A 21,642-nucleotide genomic window follows, 5' to 3' on the forward strand; every position below is an offset into this window, starting at 1 on the left:
AGACTCCCAGACATCTCAGAGCCCAATCCACAGTCCCTGAAAAGAAGAGACCTGTGGAGGCACCGAGAGATGTGGGACCGGCCATCTCGAAAGACCCCCGAGAAGCTGACTGCAGAGCACCCGAGGCACCCTCAACGCTGTGCTTTGGGGTTTGAGAAGCCCCAGCCCCGAGCAGCATCTTTGGGGCCCTTTTGCACTTTGCCTCTCAAAGCGCCATCCCGGTTACTAGTCCGTTGGCTAGTGGCCATCTTGGCGACGAAATCCGAAAACTACACCGCTGGTCTGGTTGCTCCAGACCGGCCCTCGCTCCTGTAAAAAGGAGCACCCCCTCTAACCTTGCTGGTCAGAGTGAGAAGCTTGCATCACTTCCTGCGTGGCTTGCATCAGCCAAGGCCGGTTTGCTCCGATCAAGAAGCCGACACTGCCATCAGCTAGAGCCTTCATGGGACAGCTCGTGACCGACGCCTGGACGTCCTCGACCTCTTCGTGTCCACGTGGCTGCAGAGACACTCTTCACCTCTTCGCCTGTTTGCACCCGACATCGCCTGGTTCCATCCTGGTTCCACGGTAGTCACTGGCTAGTGACTTTGAACATTGTCCCCTCTGCTTTCAGGTCTTCACCTCTTCAGATCCACCCTTGGATCCACCGGAACTCTCCACGACGACCCGCCTGCAGCATCTTCATCTACAGGCTCCATAGACCAGCGCGACGAAACCCGACACACTTTGAGACATATGCACCGCTTCCTGTGGGTGAGGTAAAGCTGGCACTCCGGTGCCCCTGTGTAGCAATACACCTCTAGTGTCTATTTTCCAAGTTGCTAGGTTCTAGGTCATCCGGAAGGCTCCCTTTTCAGTAACTTTGTGACTTTTACGCACCATTGACATTGCATTGGTGTATGCGTGTGCTTTAAGCGCTGCACCCGAGTCCCGCGGGCCTTTCCCGACTTCTTCACTGTTAGTCCCGAACAGCTCCAGCGATGCCCTAGGCCTACTTCCTTTTCGATTCGTGGTACTTACACCACTATTTTAGTATATGGTTTAGGTGGCCCCTAGGGCTCATCCATATTGTGCAACTTTTGTATATTTAAACTGTGTTTTGTTTTAACGCATTTGCTTCTGTGCTCAAAGAGTATAGGGGATATTTTTAGTAAACAAATATATATATATTTTCAATATATATCTGTGTGGTGTCCTTTCATTTGGTATGCAAGGGGATTGTGTATGGTAAAACAGCTTGCTTCACATGCCTTTACAAAGATTAGCCTAAGACTGCCTTGTCCACGCTACTAGGATAGCTGGTCTGTAAGGTTGACTTACAACCAATCATCATAAGGGTTGATTGGCATGGTACAAGGTGATCACTAGAACTAGTGAGCATCATATACCAGGCCAACTTCTCACATTGGTGAGCAGCTGTTGGGATTTGAGCTTGCTGTTGTTTTACCATTACAATCTTTGAAAGTATCATTTGAAAGATCATACAGGTACCTGCTAGGTACATATAAAACAAGACTAGTATACTTAGGTTCTACTGAACTTTGTTGTTGTAGAGGATAGGGAGTAGCACACCCTGACTACAACTACTCGATAGGTTTAGTAGGTAAACACCAGTGTAGGTAGATTGCAACATATCAACCCACACTAGAGCAATGTCTGGAGCACAGGGGTCCACTGGACCTGCCCCTGTTGAGAGTGACCCTCCAAAGGCACCATCCAAATTTGCTATGTTAAACTTTAAAGAACTGAGGCAGCTCTGTACCTTAAGAGGTCTCAAGACGGGTCCAACCCCTACCACAGACCACCTCAGAGAACTTTTAGACCAGTCTGAAGTTCTAAAGACCTCTAAAGCAGACCCCACAGGGATTGTTGAAGGAGGCTCTCCCACTGAAGATGATAATACTGACACCCCTGTCCCTGTTGTCCAGCTAGATGAGGAAGACCAAGTCACTGGAGATACTCAGCCTTAGGAGGAGGAGGAAGAAGAGGAGACAGAAGGGGAGAGCAGTGATTCTGATGATGGCAGAAATAGTCAGGTGCCAGCCAGAGGGCTTAGCATGGCTAACTCAAGCCTATTCGGGACAGAGTCAGGGGTAAACCCACTCAGACCCCCAAGTGGACTTAACCAGGAGCACAGGAGGAGGAGGAATCACTCAGGTGAATCCAACACCTCCCAGGCTTCTAGAGGTTCTCATGGTCACTCCAGAAGGGGGATGACTAGCCCTCAGAGAAGGGAACATGAGGCCAATATGAGAGAGGCTGAGGTTAGGATCCAGAAGAGAGAACGGGAAGTTGCCCTGGCCCAAGAGAAACTTGCTAGAGCAAGACAGCCTAGAGAGGGTGGATTAGGATCCACTGGTGGCAGCATTATCCCTAAGGATAAAGACAGGTCCTATGATAATAGAAACCTGAGTAAGATTGTGCCCCCCTACAAAGCTGGGGATGATATCCACAAATGGATGACTGCACTTGAGAGGGCCTGCAGAGTACAGCAGATTCCTCCGGAGCAGTGGGCAGCAATCTTGTGGCTCTCCTTTGAAGGTAGAGGCCGAGACAGACTCCTCACAGTTAGTGATGGGGATTCTAGACACTACCTGGTCCTGAAGAGTGATTGATGGGTTAGGCTTAACCACTGAACAGTACAGGTTAATGTTCAGAGAGACCCAGAAGACACAGCCTCAGGACTGGTCTGAATTTGTTGAATGTGCCACTAAGGCTCTGGAGGGCTGGTTGCTGGGAAGTAAGGTTACAGACTATACAGGATTGTATAATTTAATTATGAGAGAGCAAATCTTAAGTAATTGTCAAAATCAGCTTCTACATCAGCACCTGGTGGACTCTGATCTGACCTCTCCACAAGAATTGGGTAAGAGGGCAGACAAATCGGTCAGAACCAGGATCAGGCCTAAGAACCAGGGTGGTGACCAAAAGAAAGAGACTACCAAGCCTCAAGAGAAAGGTGGGGATAAATCCAAAGAGAAGACTTCCCCAGGGCCCCAAAACTCCAAGGATGGGGATGGGTCCAAAGACACTTCCTCTACACAGAAAAAGCCTTACTGCCATACCTGTAAACAGGTTGGACATTGCAAAACAGACAGCTGTTGTCCAAAGAATGGTAATAAGGAAAATACACCTCCAAGTAAGGCTCCAACACCTCCTGTCACTGTTAGCAGTGGTCCCCCAGGTGGTGGGAGCACCCCCAAGAATTTGGGTGGGTTTACTTTTGGAACACAGGTGGACTCTGGCCTAACCAGGTCCCCAACTGATCTTGTCTATGAGACTGGCATGGGGTTTGCCAATTTCACTGATTGCCCAAACACTTTGAGCAAGTATAGACAGGAACCCCTCATCAATGGTTTGAAAGTTGAGGCCTTTAGAGACACAGGGGCTAGCATCACCATGGTGACTGAGAGCCTAGTCCCCTCAAGGCAACTTTTACCTGGTGCCACATACCAGGTGACAAACATTGATGGAGTTCGGAAAAATCATCCCATGGCAGTGGTAAATCTCAGCTGGGGAGGTGTCACTGGCCCCAAGAGAGTGGCAGTGTCCCCAAACTTGCCTGTAGATTGTCTACTGGGGAATGATTTGGAAATCTCAGCCTGGGCTGAGGTTGAACAGAAAACCCATTCTAGAATGGTAAATGCCCATGGAAAGGTTAGTGGGGCTGTGTTGGCCACAGCCCCAATCCAAGATGTCCTTCCTGAAAAGGTTGGTAGGGCTGTGCAAGTCTCAGCCCCATCTTTAACAGATTCTTTTCCTGAACAAGTTAGCAGAGCTGTTATGATAACAGCCCATACCCAAACTGAGTCTCCTCCTGAATAGGTTGGTGGGGCTGTGATGGCCACAGCCCAAACTCAAACTGATTCATGTGTTGTGAAGCCTGAAATGATGGATCACTCCACACAAACAGAGAGCACTGAGGAGGAAGAGAAATCTCCCTCCCACCAGACTTTAGGAAAGGATCAGCCTCCTCAGGTAACTGATCTTACCCCTGATGAAGGAACTGCCCCAGAGGTGGTTAGGCCTAGCCTGACAGAGCCTCTGATGTCAGTGGACACTTCTCAGGTGGGACCCAGTCTGGAGCAGGTAACCTGCCCCTCTCTACCTTACCTTACTCAGCCCAGGGCTGCAGAGGACAAGAAGGACAGTGAGCCCCAAAGGGCCCCCTGTCAAATAAAGCACCCCCATCAGCAGATTAGGGGCACCAAAGCTAGCAGCCCTAGCCAGGTGAAAACTTTAAAAATTCCTGAGGGATCCCCCTTAAAAGTAGTTAGGGACCTCCCACAGATGGATACTGTTGGGCACAGCCAAACCTGGGACCCAAAGGGCCCAAACCTGACCTGTCCCTCCAGTAAGCCAAACAAGGGGACCCAGCCTCCAGCTTTAGGTAGCCAGAGGTTGACCCTGAGAGCACAGTGCAACTCAGTCAAAGAAAGAAAGGCACACATGGTGGAGAGTGATTGGAGGAAGCGGAGTCCTACAGAGGAATCTCACTTCAGTACTCCATCCCAACACCAGCCTTTGACTTTGCCAAGAGTTCAAGTTCAAGTTCAGGAATTTGTATAGCGCACTACTCACCCAGAGGGTCTCAAGGCGCTTGAGGGAGGGTGGGTGCATTACTTATCGAATAGCCAGGGTTTTAGTTGCTTTCTAAAGGAGGGGTGGTTCTGTGTAAGTCGGAGGTGAGTGGGGAGAGAATTCCAGGTTTTGGCCGCTAAGTAGGAGAAGGATCTTCCTCCCATGGTGGATCTGTGGATGCGCGGGATTGCGGCGAGGGCTTGATTGGATAATCGTAGTTGGCGGGTGGGTGTGTAGAAGGACAGTCGTGTGTTGAGGCATTCGGGTCCTAGGTCGTAGAGGGCCTTGTGTGCGTGGGTGAGGAGACTGAACGTTATTCTCTTGTTGACGGGGAGCCAGTGGAGATCCTTCAGGTGGCCGGAAATGTGAGCATGACGGGGAATGTCCAGTAGGAGTCTGGCAGAGGCGTTTTGGATGCGTTGGAGTTTTTTCTGTAGTTTGGTTGTGGTCCCGGCGTAAAGGCTGTTTCCATAATCCAGTCGGCTGGTGACCAGTGCGTGGGTGACTCTTTCTTGTTTCGGTGGGGATCCAACGGAAGATTTTTTTGAGCATGCATAGGATGTTGAAGCATGAAGATAAGACGGCGTTGACTTGTCAGGTCATCGAGAGGGAGGAGTCAAGGATGAAGCCCAGGTTACGTGCGTGATCTGTAGGTATGGGTGCTGTGCCCAGGGCCGGTGGCCACCATGAGTCTTCCCAGGCAGAGGAGGACGATCCTAAGATGAGGACTTCCGTTTAGTCCGAGTTAAGTTTTAAACGGCTGTTCTTCATCCATTCGGCTAATTCTTTCATTCCTTCGTGTAGATTGGTTTTGGCGGTGTTTGAGTCTTTGATGAGGGAGAGGATCAGCTGGGTGTCATCTGCGTAGGAGATGATGTTAAGGTTGTGTTGGCGCGCAATGGATGTGAGGGGACTCATGTATACGTTGAAGAGGGTGGGCCTGAGTGAAGAACATATTGGGACACCACAGATGACTTCGGTGGCCTCTGATTTGAACGGGGGGAGGCGGACTCTCTGGGTTCTTCCGGCGAGGAACGAGATGATCCAATCCAAAGCTTTTCCTTGTATTCCTACGTTGTTGAGGCGTTGTATGAGTGTGCTATGACATATTGTGTTGAAGGCGGCGGAGAGGTCGAGTAGGATGAGGGCAACTGTTTCTCCGTTGTCCAGTAGCGTTCAGATGTCGTCTGTAGCTGCGATGAGAGCAGTTTCGGTGCTGTGTTTGGCTCGGAAGCCGGACTGTGAAGGGTCGAGGGAATTGCTGGATTCTAGGAAGGCGACGAGCTGACTATTGACGACTTTCTCAATGACTTTGGCAGGGAATGGAAGGAGTGTGATGGGGCGGTAGTTCTTAAGTTCAGAGGGGTCTGCTGTAGGTTTCTTCAGAAGGGCGCTGAGCTCGGCGTGTTTCCAGCTTTCCGGGAAAGTAGCGGATTTGAAGGAACAGTTGATGACATCGCAGAGATGGGGTGCGATGATGGAGTCTGCTTTGTTGAAGATGTGGTGGGGACATGGGTCGGTTGGCGATCCTTAGTGAATGGAGTTCATCAGGCGGATGGTGTCTTCAGTGGTGATTGGGTTCCAGGCGAAAAGGTTGTGAGGGTGCTGATTTGGTTCGGGGGTGGGTGGAGTGGGCTGTTCATCGGACTGGTTTTCAAAGCTGTTATGTATGTCGGCGATTTTGTTGTGGAAGAAAGAGGATAAGGAGTCGCAGAGGTCTTGGGAGGAGTGATGTCGGTGGTGCCGGCGGTGGGGTTGGTAAATTCTTTGACGATGTTGAATAGTTCCTTGCTGTTGACAGGCGTTGTCGAGTCGATCCTTGAATGCTGATTTCTTGGTGGATCGGATCAATTGGTGGTGTTTGCGGGTGGCGTCCTTGAAGGTGGTCAGGTTGTCAGAGGTTGGGTTTTTTCTCCTGGTTTTCTCGAGGGTACGACATAACTTCTTGGATTTCTTAAGGTCATTGTTGAACCAGGGGGCCTTTTTGCTGCCTTGTTTGATCTGATGGTTTTTCAAGGGTGCTAATTCGTCCGCGCTGTGGGTGATCCATTGTGTGAGTTTGGCGGCAGCTTAGTTTGGGTCCGATGATATGGTAGGAGGGTTTTGGTTTAGCGATGTGAAGAGTTGGTCGGTGGTGATTTTGTTCCAGTTTCTTCGAGGAATAGGTTGTGGGGGGTTGTGGGTCATGGTCTTTTTGTAGCTGAAGTGAATGCAGCTGTTGTCCGTCCAATGGAGAGCTGTGGTGTGATCGAAGGAGATATGTTTGCTGGAGGTGAAGATAGGGTCGAGCGTGTGTCCGACAAGGTGGGTGGGGGTGTCAACAAGTTGTTTGAGTCCGAGATTGGCCAGGTTGTCCAGAAGGGTGGTGGTGTTGCTGTCGTTTTTCTTTTCCAGGTGGAAGTTGAGGTCTCCCAGTAGAATGTAGTTCTCGGAGGTGAGGGCATGTGGGCTGATGAATTCGGTGATTTCTTCGTTGAATTGTGTGCGGGTTCCTGGTGGTCTGTAGATGAGGGTGCCTCTAAGTGTGGTCCTGGGGTCGGTGTGGATCTGGAAATGAAGGTGTTCGGCGGACGCGAGGTTAACGTCGGAGCTGGTCGTGATTCGGATGGTGTTCTTATGGACGATGGCGATGCCCCCTCCTGTTTGGTTGGTGCGGTCTTTTCGGATGATCTTGTATGCGTCTGGAATGGCTATGGCGATGTCGGGCGCTGATGATGCGTTCATCCAGGTTTCTGTGAGGAAGGCGACGTCCGGTGATGTGGTGTCGAGTAGGTCCCAGAGTTCAGTGGCGTGTTTGTGGACCGAGCGGGTGTTCAGCAGGATGCACTTAAGGTGGTTAGGGTCGGAGCTGTGTTTGGAGTAGGAGGATTTGGTGTGGGTCCTGATGCATGCGAACTTGCATGGGTGGCATGCATATGGACCGTGGGTGTGTCCGGGGGTAGCTACGCAGCATTGTGGGGTGCGTCCGGGGTTAAGGGCAAGGAGAGTAGCAGCGTCCATATGTAATGCGGGTGGAGTGGGTATTGCGAGGACCAGGGGGTCTGGCGCTGGGCGCGGTCGGGCGTAGACGGGCTTACCTTTGGCGAGCAATAGTGTCTGTCATATGTGGATATTGGAGGGGGAGGGGTGAGGGAGGAGCAGCTGGGAGGCGGGGGCGGGGTGGAGATGACGGGCTCCGAGGCACAACAACAACAAGATGGCAGCGTAATCGAAACCGGAACCTGTTGGGGCAACAAACAACACGAGTAGGCACACTTAACTTAATTTTAATCTCGCTGGTAATGTGAGCGCTACGCGAGGCGAGGCGTGTACAATATGCAAAGGCAGGAAGACTCGATGAGGCAATGCAACCAATGCCGGCTTCAGGCAACGGAAATAAACAAATGCAGAGCGAGCAGCACAGCAATATGGATAAAGGCAACAGAAGTACCCAATTAATGCAGAGCGAGCAGCACAGCGATGTCTATATGGGCAGTAGGAATAAACAAATAAACAAACAATTAATGCACAGCGATGTCTATATGGGCAACAGGAATAAACAAATAAACAATTAATGCTGGGCGAGCAGCACAACGATACCAATGCAGGCAATGGTACTGGCGTGGTGTGTTGAGCGGTGCGATCAGCACAGAGATAGCAGCGAGGGCCAGGGGCCGTGGGGAGCGACCTATATACCTATATCTAAACCTATCTGGACACATGTTAACCTATAAGCCACTCCTATGGAAGGCCTCGACAATCCTGGAGGCAGAGTGCTTGGTTTCATGTGAGATGGTGCTCAGGCACGAGCTGAGCCCGTCTGCAGCTGTCGGGAACAACTCCCTTAGCTGTTCCGGGATATTGCCATACCATATACTCTTAAGTGCATTATAATCCTCGCAGTTATTTGCTAACTTTGGTTTGGCTTTATCAAAACATGTCGAGTAAGGTGTCATACGAATTGTGATACTAACCCCTCGCCAATTCTGGCGACGGCGGTAGCATTCCACCCTTCTAGTGGGACACGACATGTACATAACCTGAACCCCGGTTAAAGTTAAACTCGAGCCTCAGCATCATAAAATGGATGCTGCCAACACAGACACAAGTCTGACCTCCTGCTGCTGGGAGTCCTTCCAGCGAGGGAGTCTTGGACAAAGGGTTTCCTGCCTTGGGAGGTGCGAGCACCACCCCAGACAGGATTTTGTGTATTGGGAGGACAGGGCTGAATAGAATGAGACATGCCTGGGGCACACAAGGTGTCCCCGTGCAGAAGCCAGTCCAAACCGGTGCTGGGGCTTTCCAGCCCCAGTCCTGGCGCGGAGCTAGACAAAGGAAAGGGGGTGTAACCGCCCCCTTCCTGGTCCTGAGGAAATATAAATTTTATGGTCAAGTTATGTTCCCTAGCGTGTACCCCACCGTCTCCATGTACCAGCCTGAAGTGCATGTAACTTCCCTCCTGTGCCAGCTATGAAGACGCAAATACATTTGCGTCCAACGTTAACATGTCCTCTTTCAGACCCACCCTGAATGGGTTGAATAGTCCGTTCCTAAGTATGCTATGCCAACGTCTTTTTGTAGTGTACTTTACACGTTTTTCTGCTCTGGCGAAGTAGGTCCTGAATTTCTGCTATCGAGCTTTTTTTCGGCTTCTGACTCTGAAAGCCTCAGCCCAGGCTGTCTCTGTACCCGTGAACTCTGACTTACTTCCAGCGCGGCCCACCGCGCTTAGCTCAGCCTGCTGCCTGCCAAGACTGACTACAACCTTCGAATTATCTGTTCCGCTCCTCGAAAATACATTCCTGCCTACTAGTTTAAGTAAACCTCCCCCCAGCTGCAGAGCAGGAGGGCCGGCCTGTCTCCGTGCAAGTAATTCATAGCCTCTGTTACCATGCTCCCATGGAAGGCCCATGCCCCCACGCTTCTCATGCAGACACTCGGGCGCTTATACACGCACTCACAGTCAGTATAGAATAGCTTCTGCCCCAGAGACCTTTTCCGTTCAGATAATATGGTTCCCAAACATCAGATATCAGATATGATAGAAGTACAAGTTGATCTGACATGCCAGACTTCTGTCTCTTTCCGTCAGTGTAAATGTCAAGTCCCCTGCACCCTCCAGTTTCACGTCAATCACACGTCATGCAGCTGCGCGCGCATCCAAGCCTCCGATTTCTGCTGACATTGCAACATTTCTGTTTAGTGCCACCCACATATGACACCTATCTGTGACGTTCCTAACACACACCTCTAGTTCACGCCTAGTTTACGCCTTCTGATTACGTACCACTAACACGTGGATGCTGTTATCTTGTCTTCTCTCAGCTGTTACGCCTCCTATATTGGTTTCTATGATGTAAATTAAGTATATAAGCTATGTACTGTCAATAAAATATTGCTCTATCCCTTCCTGAACCCTTTGTGGTTGCAGGAACCTGATATCCAGTTCCGGAACGATTCCTTTTTAAGGAATAAAACCCCTAAGAACTCTAACACCACGGACTCTGTTTCTTTCTTTCCGATTGAGTTATTATTGATTAAGTACTTACCTGCATAGAAATTAAGACGGTAAATTAAATATTTATGACATTTTGGCGCCCGAACAGGGACCCCTCCCCCACCCCACGCGCCGGTTGGTGCGTTGCAAGCTCTGTCCCCTGCCATCAGTTAGACGGAACCTACGCGTACCGGCAGGATTTCCTGTATCTCCCTCTGGCCCACGGAGGTGACGAAGACTGCGATCAGCACCCAGACGAGGCGGTGAGGAGTGCGGAGGATCCCGACCAGAGCCTAGCCGAAAGAAGCAAGGTCCGAGGTGTCAAGAGGCCCACCAGTTTTCCGAAGTATCCACGTGTCAAGTCGAGTCGAGTCCGGTCCAGTCCAGTCGAGTTTTCCGAGGCCTTCTGTTTTCCGTGCTTCCCGGTGAGTACCATTGCTGGGACGTATCTAGACGGGTTTGGGTACACAAGTCCGGTCTGCACTGTTTTAGACAGTGTATCTGTACTGTTTAGCAGTACATCAGTTATTCAAGTTTTTGCATTGTCTCTGACAGTGTATCTGTGCTGTTTAGCAGTACATCCGGTATAGGGGGTAGTCATATATGTCTCAAATGTCTTTTCATGTGATTAATGTCGTGGTATGAGTGTGACTGTTTTTTTAATGTGCATTATTGTGTTCTTGTATAACTAGCTGTATTCAGTATTAAGTAGCAAGGATTGAGCATTCAGTACTAAGTAAACAAGATGCCGTTTTTCAACAAGTTAAAGCAGATAGGAACTAGGAAAGGGATACTAGAGGAAGAAATTCCTATCCCCCCTAGGGATACTCCTGGAAATTTTATGTACCATAAGCATGGCATAGATGCCATATTATATCTAGATTTATGGGCCGATTATACTAAGCATCTAGACGAAAGACACAGATGGCCAGTTACCGGAACATGGGATGCCGAGTGCATCATGAAGGTAGAGGAAGCACTATGGAAAAAGAACGAGACAGGCCTGAAACAGATCAGGATGAATTAGATGCACTCAACAGGTGGGGCCAAAATATATCTGAAGGAAAACATGATAAGGGGACTTGCATAGCCAGTATGTACAAGAAAATAAGAAAAGCAGTGATAGACATACACGAAAAAGAGAAAGAAAAGGCTTCCTCCGAGGGGGAAGAAGAACTTGAAGAACCAGAAAAGACTACAGATACTATAGCGTATGTAGGTAAGGGAACTTACCTTAGGAAAGGCATTCGTCCAGAAAGCAAGAGAATTTTCCTCTCCAGCTTAACCAACCCGAATTCTCCTGAACATCAGTTCCAGGAGACTGATAAAAGGCTTGGAGAACGAATGGGGTACCATGTACTCAATTCTATGGATGAACAAGAACTAGCCCGGTCAGCCATATTATGGACTGACAATCCGGATATATACAATGATGACACCGTAGCACAGACATTCCTGAACCTTTCCCCAGACGAGCAGAAATTAGCAGGCGTATACATGATTCAGCACCTCCTCACGTTATACAGGAACCAACATTCTGATCCAGGTCCCTTACACGATACATTAGAAGCACTACTCATGGATAGATGGAGAGGTCTAAGTACCAAGTTAATACAAATAATTCTAGAACAACGACATAGATATAACACTTTCATAAGCTCCGAATATGTTCCCGCTCCGCCCCCAGAAAGAAAAATTTATCATATGGAACGTCTGCATGGCATTGAAAGTCAGAACCCCTTACGAGAAGTGCATCCAGTTATGGGTGACGATCATACCTTGAAACGTGTGTATGTACACACGCCTCTGACTAAGTTAGAACTGTTAGAAATGAAGAAACTAGTCCCGTGCCATGATAAAGACCCTGCAGGTTTTCACAGAGAGCTTAAAGACATGTTACTGATGGGGGATTATACGTATGAAGATATCATGAAAATGTTAAAGGTACTGCTGCCCACGGGCATCTACGAGAAACTCAAGGAAAAGGAATGGGAGGTGGGAGAGAAAAAGATTGTATGGGCAGAAATAGAAGATGAAGAGAACAAACGTGTCCCAGGGGTAGGCCTTGGGGAGAAAACTAAAGCATTACCAGGTTTGATAGTACAGGTTCTGCCAAGATTACTGACAACTAGAAAGGAAGACTGGGATGCAATATCAGCATGTAAACAGAAACCCGACGAAGATACTAGTGACTTCTATTCAAGATTCGAGAAATGTTTTATTATTAATAGTGGTCTTAAACCAAGTAGCGAGTCGTACCCGCATCTTTTTGTATCAAAGTTAGTCGAGAATTCCCTGTTAGCAGTTAAAAACCGTGTATACAAGGTCGAGAGTACATGGCAAGCCAATACGCCATCACAGATGTTACAAATGTTACAATACCATCAGAACAGAATTAGAGAAGAACAGGATCAGGAACAGAAACGTATGAAAGACACGAAAATGAAAATGCTAGTAGCCCAGTCGGTCCCAACCGACGGCCACAGAAAGGGTACGACCCAGACAGGTCACGCCGCAGTTCCCGTTAAAGGGACATGCAACTATTGCAAGCAGCCAGGTCACTACGTACATGAATGTCCAGTTCTGAAACATAACATATCAACAGGTAAAACTAAAGAGAGACCGCATCCACCAAGACAAGATCAGGCCCAGCAACAGACCTCAAAGAATGTACAACCCATGCAGAACACGCAGCCTATGCATGCTTCATCTCATACAGCACAGACAGTAGCGGTATCACAGCCACAGCCCATTGCCGCGACTCAACAAGTTTCCCAACAGATGTACCAGTATGCCCAAGCTGCTTACCCCGATTACCAACGTTACGCATGAAACAGCCTAGAGAGGGAGTTGGGTTTGCCTCTTATTGAAATTCCTGTAGATCAAGAAGGTCCTTATGTACACAGTCAAGTATTGGGAAAAGACAGAAAGTTTTTAATTGACACAGGGGCAAGCCGCACCACAATAAGCCATGACGAAGTCCCAGGGGCACCCCTCTCAGGCTCACAGAATGTTTCCCTTGGTTTTTCAGGACAGCCCATTGTAAATGAAGTATCAGAACCAGTCCCCCTGGCTGTGGGTCCATTATCACGAGTTACAGACTTGTTACTTGCGAAATCATGTCCAGAAAATCTGTTAGGAATAAAAACATTGAAGGCTTTAGGAGCCATAATATGCTGTTCCCCGGAGGGAGTTAGACTCTTTCTGCGGGATTTCAAGGGTCGTTATGTATTACGAGAGTTTGATGTCAGATTGAAAAAGGTACCAGATCACTTGTGGGCAAAAGGCCCAACTGATGTAGGTTGTATGCATATCACACCATACCGTGTTACACTTAAGACAGGAGTTGTCTTACCCCGAATCAGACAATACAAGTTACCACCCGATGCTGTAGTGGCTTTACTGGAAATCATTGAAGAGCTCATTGCCCAAGGAGTGGTCGTAGAGACCGACTCCAATATCTGTAATTCACCCATCATTCCAATTCTTAAACGTACTGATCCTAAGGCACCGCCAGTATATCGGCTGGTGATTGATCTGCGAGAGCTGAATAAATGCATTGTACCACAGTACCCTGTGGTCCCCGATATCTCTTCCCTATTGACTGCTATTGATTCTGAAGCAACGTTCTTCACTGTAATTGACCTCAAGAACGCTTTCTTTAGTGTACCCATTGATCCAGAGAGCCAATATCTCTTCGGATTCAGTTTAAATGGACGAAGTTTCAAATTTTCCCGCGCACCTCAAGGATTCACAGAAAGCCCCAGCATCTATAGTCAAGCACTGAAAAGACAACTAGATTGTATTCAAATGCCAGTTAACACCGCTTTACTGCAATACGTCGATGATCTGCTGATCACCGCACGAAGTGAGCCCGAATGTGAACAAGCATCACTGACAGTTTTACATTTTCTGGCCGACAAGGGGCACAAGGTGTCTCCTTCGAAGCTACAATTCTGTGCTCAGCAAGTTGTGTACTTGGGTCACTTGCTGTCCAAAGTGGGGAGACAGCTCACTCCCGATCGCATTCAGTTAATTGTAAATATGCCACAACCCCAGACACAAAAGGAAGTGCGGGCCTTCATAGGCCTCACCTCGTACTGCAGACAATGGATTCCTCAATATGCATTTCTAGCTAAACCACTCATTCAGTTAACAACACAGGAGGCAGCGACCTCGACTGTCCTCCCTTGGACTCAGGAACACACGCAAGCCTTTGAGGAATTAAAGAAAGCATTATGTCGAGCACCAGTTTTAGCGACACCATGTTACAGCAAACCTTTTACACTTTTTGTTACAGAACGTGATGGCACAGCATTGTCTGTCCTCACTCAAGACCAAGCAGGTTCACATAAGCCTTGCGCTTATTTTTCAAGTACATTGGATTCAGTAGCCCAGGCACTCCCTGCGTGCTTAAAGTCAGTAGCAGCAACAGCCCTAGCAATCAGACAGAGCGATTCAATTGTTTTAGGCCATCAGTTAACAGTACAAGTTCCACACTCTGTAGAGGTTCTTTTAAACAGAACCCAGACTCAGCACTTGACTATAGCACGACTGACAGGTTACGAATTAACACTATTCCAGCCACACATAGAAATCAGACGCTGCAGCATTCTGAACCCCGCAACATTGTTACCTACAATTATAACAGATCCAGCCCCGCATGATTGTATAGAAATCATTAATGCAGTAACGAAGCCTCGACGAGACTTAACAGATGTTCCACTGACAAATCCAGACCTGACACTTTATGTGGATGGTTCATGTATGAGAACAAGTACAGGAGAATTAGTGGCCGCGTATGCAGTGACCACTGAAACCGAAGTTAAAGAAACACATCGTATTGACACACTGTCCGCTCAAGCGGCAGAGCTTATTGCTCTGACCCGAGCCTGTATACTAGTCAAGAACAGAAATGTTAACATATACACTGATTCCCGTTATGCGTTCGGAGTTGTACACGACTTCGGAATGTTATGGCAAGAACGAGGTTTTTTGACCTCTCATGGTGTCAAGATCCAACACGGTCCCCTCATTCAAGCACTGTTAGAAGCAATACATCTGCCTTCAGGCATATCCGTCATGAAGTGTAAAGCACATACTAAGGTTACAGATTCTGTTTCCCAGGGTAACGACCTGGCAGACCAGACAGCAAAACATACAGCATTGACGCACACTCCGACAACTGACGTGACAAAGACAATAGGACCGACAAATTGTATGACAGTCAGGGATCCCACACTAGATGTAATCGATATTCAGACACATGCTACCCCAGATGAAATAAAGAAATGGACTGAACTAGGAGGGATCCAGACAGATCAAGGTTGGATGACGAAGGGAAAATCTTCATGGTTTCTCCCTGACTCTATGGTTCAAGTCATGATCAATACAGCACATAGTCCAGCACATCTAGGAGAGAAAGCGATGTTAGACAGTTTACAAAATATTTGGAGCAATAAACACTTACGAGCAGCAGCAAAACAGAAAGTGCGTACTTGCATGATCTGTTGTCAGTTCAATCCAGGTAAAAGCGTCCCTGTAGAGCAAGGTGGATTTCATCCTCCCGATCACCCTTTTGAAGTCCTCCAGATGGATTATATCCAGATGGACCGTTGTCGAGGATTCAAATATGTCCTCGTAATTGTTTGTGCACTTTCCCGTTGGACCGAAGCATATCCAGTCCCTGATTACACTGCTCCGACCACTGCCAGGCAGCTGGTTCGTGAATTCTTCCCACGGTACGGCTTGCCTCGTGTCGTGTACTCAGATAACGGACAGCCATTCTCATCCGAATTAATGAAACAAGTTTCCTTGCTGCTAGGATATCAGTGGAAATTCCATTGTGTCCGACATCCCGAAGCCGCAGGCCTTGTAGAGAGGCATAACCAGACACTAAAGACCCGCCTTGGTAAAATATGTCAGGAGAAAGGGGTTGACTGGATAGTCGCCCTGCCAGTTGCACTGTTATACATGAGAATGGTTGCCCACTCGAGATCAGGACTATCCCCGTACGAAGTGGTTTTTGGTAGACCACCGAATATGTGGGGGACGCCCATTCCTAAGAAAATTACTGATGTTGATTGTAACATGTTGACAGATTACCTTGCCTCCTTGATGTCTGCACTCCAATCATGTCGTTCGCAGGTTGCCGCAGCCTTCCCTGACAACACTGATGTAAAGCCGCATGATGTCCGTCCTGGCGACCTGGTCTTAATTAGGAACTTCGACAGGAAAAGTCCGCTGGAGGCCCGCTGGAAAGCGCCGAAGACCGTCCTTCTTACTACGAGGACAGCAGTGAAAGTGGAAGGGAGAAAGGGGTGGATCCACACGAGCCATATTAAACAATGCAACGAACTGAAACCAGACCCAGGCTCGTCCACCCCTTCCAAAGACTGTATTGAGCCTAGTGACTTTAAAGTTTCCGAACGAGAGAAAACTCCCCAAGAGGAGTATAAACTTAAGCTCCGATCTAGCAAGTCAGACAGTTTAATTGTTTAAGTCCTCCCCTAGGTGAATCGGTTAAATAGTTTCTGACATGTATCCCCTAGATCGAGATAGAGAGAGAGAGAGACAATTCAAGAAACGTACATATTGCAAATCACTGCGTAGTCACTGTATAGTGACATTATTAATCATGTTTTTTCTAAGTCTTCTGATTATTGTTGCAAGTATACTACTTCCTATCTATTACCCTATTTTCAAGCGTGAACAATCTGCTTACAATGTTTCTGCTGAACATTCTTTTAGCGAGTTACCTCCACATGAACTTTCTTACAGACTTGCGCTGCGCAACAACACATTCATTAGTATGCTACATCATTCCCATCAGACTAGCAATGCTACAAACTGCTGGATATGTGGCCGACTCCCTCCCTACCAGAATTACAAGGGAGCTCTGCCCCTCTTTCCGTACCCGTTCACTCACAATGGCTCCTGTGGTGCATGGTTTAAAATGATTAATTCCTTAGATCCTTATATTGTTGTTTTCCAAGGGAGCTGGGTTTGGGGAAACTTGAACTTAGTTCTGCTCGATGTCTGTTACCCTGATAAGGAGGGACTCCCCACTAGAATAGGAACTGATCTAGAAAATGAAGTATATGAATTAGGAAATTACACAATCAATCTTATGATTCTCACTGTTGAATCCGAAGCTGCACCAGTTCTGCCTGCTATGTCAGTTTTACCAGTTACTGGTGAATTATGTGTCAGGAAGAAAGGTTCAGTACACTTAGGTCATAGTAAATGTACTACTGTGGTCGAATTCAGTGATCAAGGTAAATCGTCCTTTAAAGCTACCCGTCATTCTTATTTTGTTTGTGGTCATACCGCATACATACGCTTACCTCCAGATTGGGATGGTACCTGTTATATTGCATTCCTTCTGCCACCTGTTTTTCTAGCTCCTCCTGATTATCACAGAAATACAAATCTAGTAAAGAATAGACTCCGAAGAGATCTCCCGCTTGTCGACTACACAGAAACGGCATGGGAACAATACACCGATTTTAATAAAGGATTCTTTTTCTTTTTAGGCCCCGTCCAAAATAGTAAACTAATACGCAGATTAACTAGAACACTTGAAGCAGTAGTGAATGAAACTGACTCCGCCCTAGGTAACTTAACCGAAGAGCAGTCCGCCATGCGGGTTGTTGTCCTTCAGAATCGTCTTGTTATTGACGTCATCTTGGCAGATAGAGGTGGAGCATGTAAGGTCATCGGGTCAAGTTGCTGTGTTTTCATTCCAGAAAACGCGCCATCTGTATACAAAGCTATTACACGTCTTCATAAAATTGCCAATCTGATACATCAGAATCCAGGCACCTGGACTTGGTCCGGTTGGTTCTGGACAACGTTAACCGCTTGGGGATGGAAGATCCTATCCTTCCTAGGCATTGGCCTAGTCCTAGTATTCAGTTGCTGCCTGTGCCTACAGTGTGGGCCAGCGATTTGTGGACTGTGTGCCACATCATGCATTGAACATTCTAGTTTTCTCTCACAACGTCAAAGAAAGAAAGAAGAGCAAATGATGTTACAAGAACAAACTGATCGATTCATGAGGATCGATATATCATGAAGGGTCCGTAGGGAACAAGGAGGGAATGAGGAAATATAAATCTTATGGTCAAGTTATGTTCCCTAGCGTGTACCCCACCGTCTCCATGTACCAGCCTGAAGTGCATGTAACTTCCCTCCTGTGCCAGCTATGAAGACGCAAATACATTTGCGTCCAACGTTAACATGTCCTCTTTCAGACCCACCCTGAATGGGTTGAATAGTCCGTTCCTAAGTATGCTATGCCAACGTCTTTTTGTAGTGTACTTTACACGTTTTTCTGCTCTGGCGAAGTAGGCCCTGAATTTCTGCTATCGAGCTTTTTTTCGGCTTCTGACTCTGAAAGCCTCAGCCCAGGCTGTCTCTGTACCCGTGAACTCTGACTTACTTCCAGCGCGGCCCACCGCGCTTAGCTCAGCCTGCTGCCTGCCAAGACTGACTACAACCTTCGAATTATCTGTTCCGCTCCTCGAAAATACATTCCTGCCTACTAGTTTAAGTAAACATCCCCCCAGCTGCAGAGCAGGAGGGCCGGCCTGTCTCCGTGCAAGTAATTCATAGCCTCTGTTACCATGCTCCCATGGAAGGCCCATGCCCCCACGCTTCTCATGCAGACACTCGGGCGCTTATACACGCACTCACAGTCAGTATAGAATAGCTTCTGCCCCAGAGACCTTTTCCGTTCAGATAATATGGTTCCCAAACATCAGATATCAGATATGATAGAAGTACAAGTTGATCTGACATGCCAGACTTCTGTCTCTTTCCGTCAGTGTAAATGTCAAGTCCCCTGCACCCTCCAGTTTCACGTCAATCACACTTCATGCAGCTGCGCGCGCATCCAAGCCTCCGATTTCTGCTGACATTGCAACATTTCTGTTTAGTGCCACCCACATATGACACCTATCTGTGACGTTCCTAACACACACCTCTAGTTCACGCCTAGTTTACGCCTTCTGATTACGTACCACTAACACGTGGATGCTGTTATTTTGTCTTCTCTCAGCTGTTACGCCTCCTATATTGGTTTCTATGATGTAAATTAAGTATATAAGCTATGTACTGTCAATAAAATATTGCTCTATCCCTTCCTGAACCCTTTGTGGTTGCAGAAACCTGATATCCAGTTCCGGAACGATTCCTTTTTAAGGAATAAAACCCCTAAGAACTCTAACACCACGGACTCTGTTTCTTTCTTTCCGATTGAGTTATTATTGATTAAGTACTTACCTGCATAGAAATTAAGACGGTAAATTAAATATTTACGACAGTCCCACCCAGAGGAGGGACCTAGCAGGTGATTCGGCCCCCAGATTGAGAATAGGAGTAGGAGCTGTGTCCCAAGACTTTTTTTTTATTATTGCACAAATTCAGTTTACACAGCTTCAGGCCTACAACCTCTCGGGCTGGCCGCATCTCAGGCTTATCAGGCAAAACTAGTTCTTATATTACACAGCCCGTCGGCCGACAACCCGGGGGTCCGACGGCGTACCTCAAAGTATAGTTGATCGACAATCTGTTGCAATCCCCCGCATTGCCGGTTGCATTGTACACGTGCATTTTCATCTTTTCTCCCTCTGTGTCCCCCACTGCAACTCAACTATGTACTCTACCCAACTGCTGACAATACCTGACGGTTCGTGTCAAAACAGGCCAAAGTAGCCTCAACAGTGCCGTCAACTTCCCTCCCACCCCCCTGCCCCTGCCTCGGAGAGACCTCCTCGCTACTCCTAATTGTTCAATAGTGTGGTAGCCTAACCTATCTCCCGCTCCACTCACCCCTCATTACTTGTATTCCCACGGGAACCAAACCCCTGTCACTTTTCGGCTATCTATCCTTCTTACCTTATGCTATGTTTGAAGCTTGGCTGCGCCTACCGCGTGTTACTTAACATGTCACCTCGCCAATTCGCCCCTCCCTCTATGTGCTCCCTCTCCTCTGTCCTCTCCAGTGGAAGCCTTCCCCTATCCATTCCAGACTCATCACTCCGTCCCTAGCCCTTAGTGTAGTGTCATTTATGTCTTTCATCTCCTATCCCTGGGGATCAGTACCCGCGGTGCCTCCGCTCACACCCTGCTGTCCTTGCAGGTAAGTCTGGTATAAGGCCCAGAAGTTTTTCGGGCGACTTTTCGGAGGTAGTAGTTCGCTATACGTCTCCGTCTGTGTGCTACAGTACAGCATATCCCGCGCCCATTTAGCCTTAGTCGGTAAAGGCCCCCTCATCCAGCACTGGGCCACTGCTCTCCTGGCCATTAGCATACCCATGTCCGTGAGCCTGCGTATCACACCAGGGAGCCTCCTGGAGTTGCCTATGAGTGCTATGCCCGGATCTATGTCCAAGTCAACTTCCAGTATTTTGCTCATTTCGGCGAACACCTCGCGCCAGAACGTCTGTATGCCCCCGCAAACCCCACGCCAAATGTAGGAAGTAGGCGTCCGCTGCATGACACCTCTCGCAGTTCGCCTCTGTTCGTAGTCCATATCTGTGGAGTCTCTCCGGGGTGTAGTACACCCTTTGAAGAAACTTGTAGTGTATGAGCCGGTGTTTCCCAATCAGAGATATGCGTTGCGTACTCTCACAGCAATAGCGCCATGTCGCATCGTCTAACGTGGTGTCCAGGTCCCTCTGCCATTCTAACCTGGCTTTCATGAGTTGGTGCACACCATGTGACCTGGCTATGCTATAAATGTTTGTCAGGAGTCTTTTAGGCTCCTTGCGTTTAATTACAAAAGTCAATTCCGGGACATCCGTAGGTTCCGCCATGTCCGGGCCCAGTATCTCCATGAGGGCCCTCCGGGTTCTGTGAAAGTGGAAGCGTTGGAGCAGCGAAGGTTCGCCTCCATCTCCCCGCACTTGTTCCCAGGTTTTGACTACCCCGTCTTAGAACAGATCACCCGCTCTATTTAGCCCCAGTTTCGCTAGTTCCTGTATGGCTGCTCTTTCCGCCATAGGCGGAAGCCATAGCATCCATTCCATCGGCATTTCCGGTGAGTATAGCGTGGCTCCTCCCTGGCGGAGCAGGAGAGATGGCCAAGCATGATTGGTGGATGAGATGGAGTCCAGAATTCCTGTTCGACTGTCCAGCGGTTTGCAGATCGTGGCGGGGAGCTGCAGCGGGTGCGCGAATAGGCGCTCCAACCGGACATGCTGTATCCTGCGGTCACCATGAACCCAGGTGTGTAGATGGGTTGCCTGGGCCACCCTGTAGTACAATTCAAGGTCCGGCGCCGCCAGGCCCCCCATACTGTACGGCAGGGTGAGCGTTGTCCATTTAACCCTCGGCTGTTTCCCTGCCCACGCCAGTTTTATCATAAGGCTCGTCAGGCGCTGAAAGAAGGCCCTGGAGAGCACGATAGGCAGAGCGTCAAAAGGGAACAAGAACCTCGGCAGGACCACCATCTTCATTATGGCTATACGTCCCATTAAGGTAAGAGGTAGTTTGCTCCAAATCTCTACATCATCCTCAAGCCTACTGACCGCTTTCCCGTAGCTCTGGCTTATGAGCAGTTCCGAATCTGTATGAATCTG

The 21,642-nt window shown here is 48.3% G+C and overlaps 2 protein-coding genes across 3 annotated transcripts in view; both read left to right on the plus strand.

The window, feature by feature from the left end:
• Window positions 1-21,642, plus strand: part of NRG1 (neuregulin 1) — a 1,782,260-nt gene that overhangs the window by 442,633 nt on the left and 1,317,985 nt on the right. The window lies entirely within an intron of this gene.
• LOC147727834 (uncharacterized) lies at window positions 1,653-20,117 on the plus strand. Its single transcript, XM_086962759.1, has 3 exons — window positions 1,653-1,919; window positions 1,980-2,541; window positions 20,065-20,117. The coding sequence occupies exons 1-3, from the start codon at window positions 1,653-1,655 to the stop codon at window positions 20,115-20,117; spliced, it is 882 nt and encodes a 293-aa protein (XP_086818885.1).

The sequence above is a fragment of the Lissotriton vulgaris genome, chromosome 3_1, assembly GCF_964263255.1.
Source record: "Lissotriton vulgaris chromosome 3_1, aLisVul1.2, whole genome shotgun sequence".
Taxonomy (NCBI): Eukaryota; Metazoa; Chordata; class Amphibia; order Caudata; family Salamandridae; genus Lissotriton; species Lissotriton vulgaris.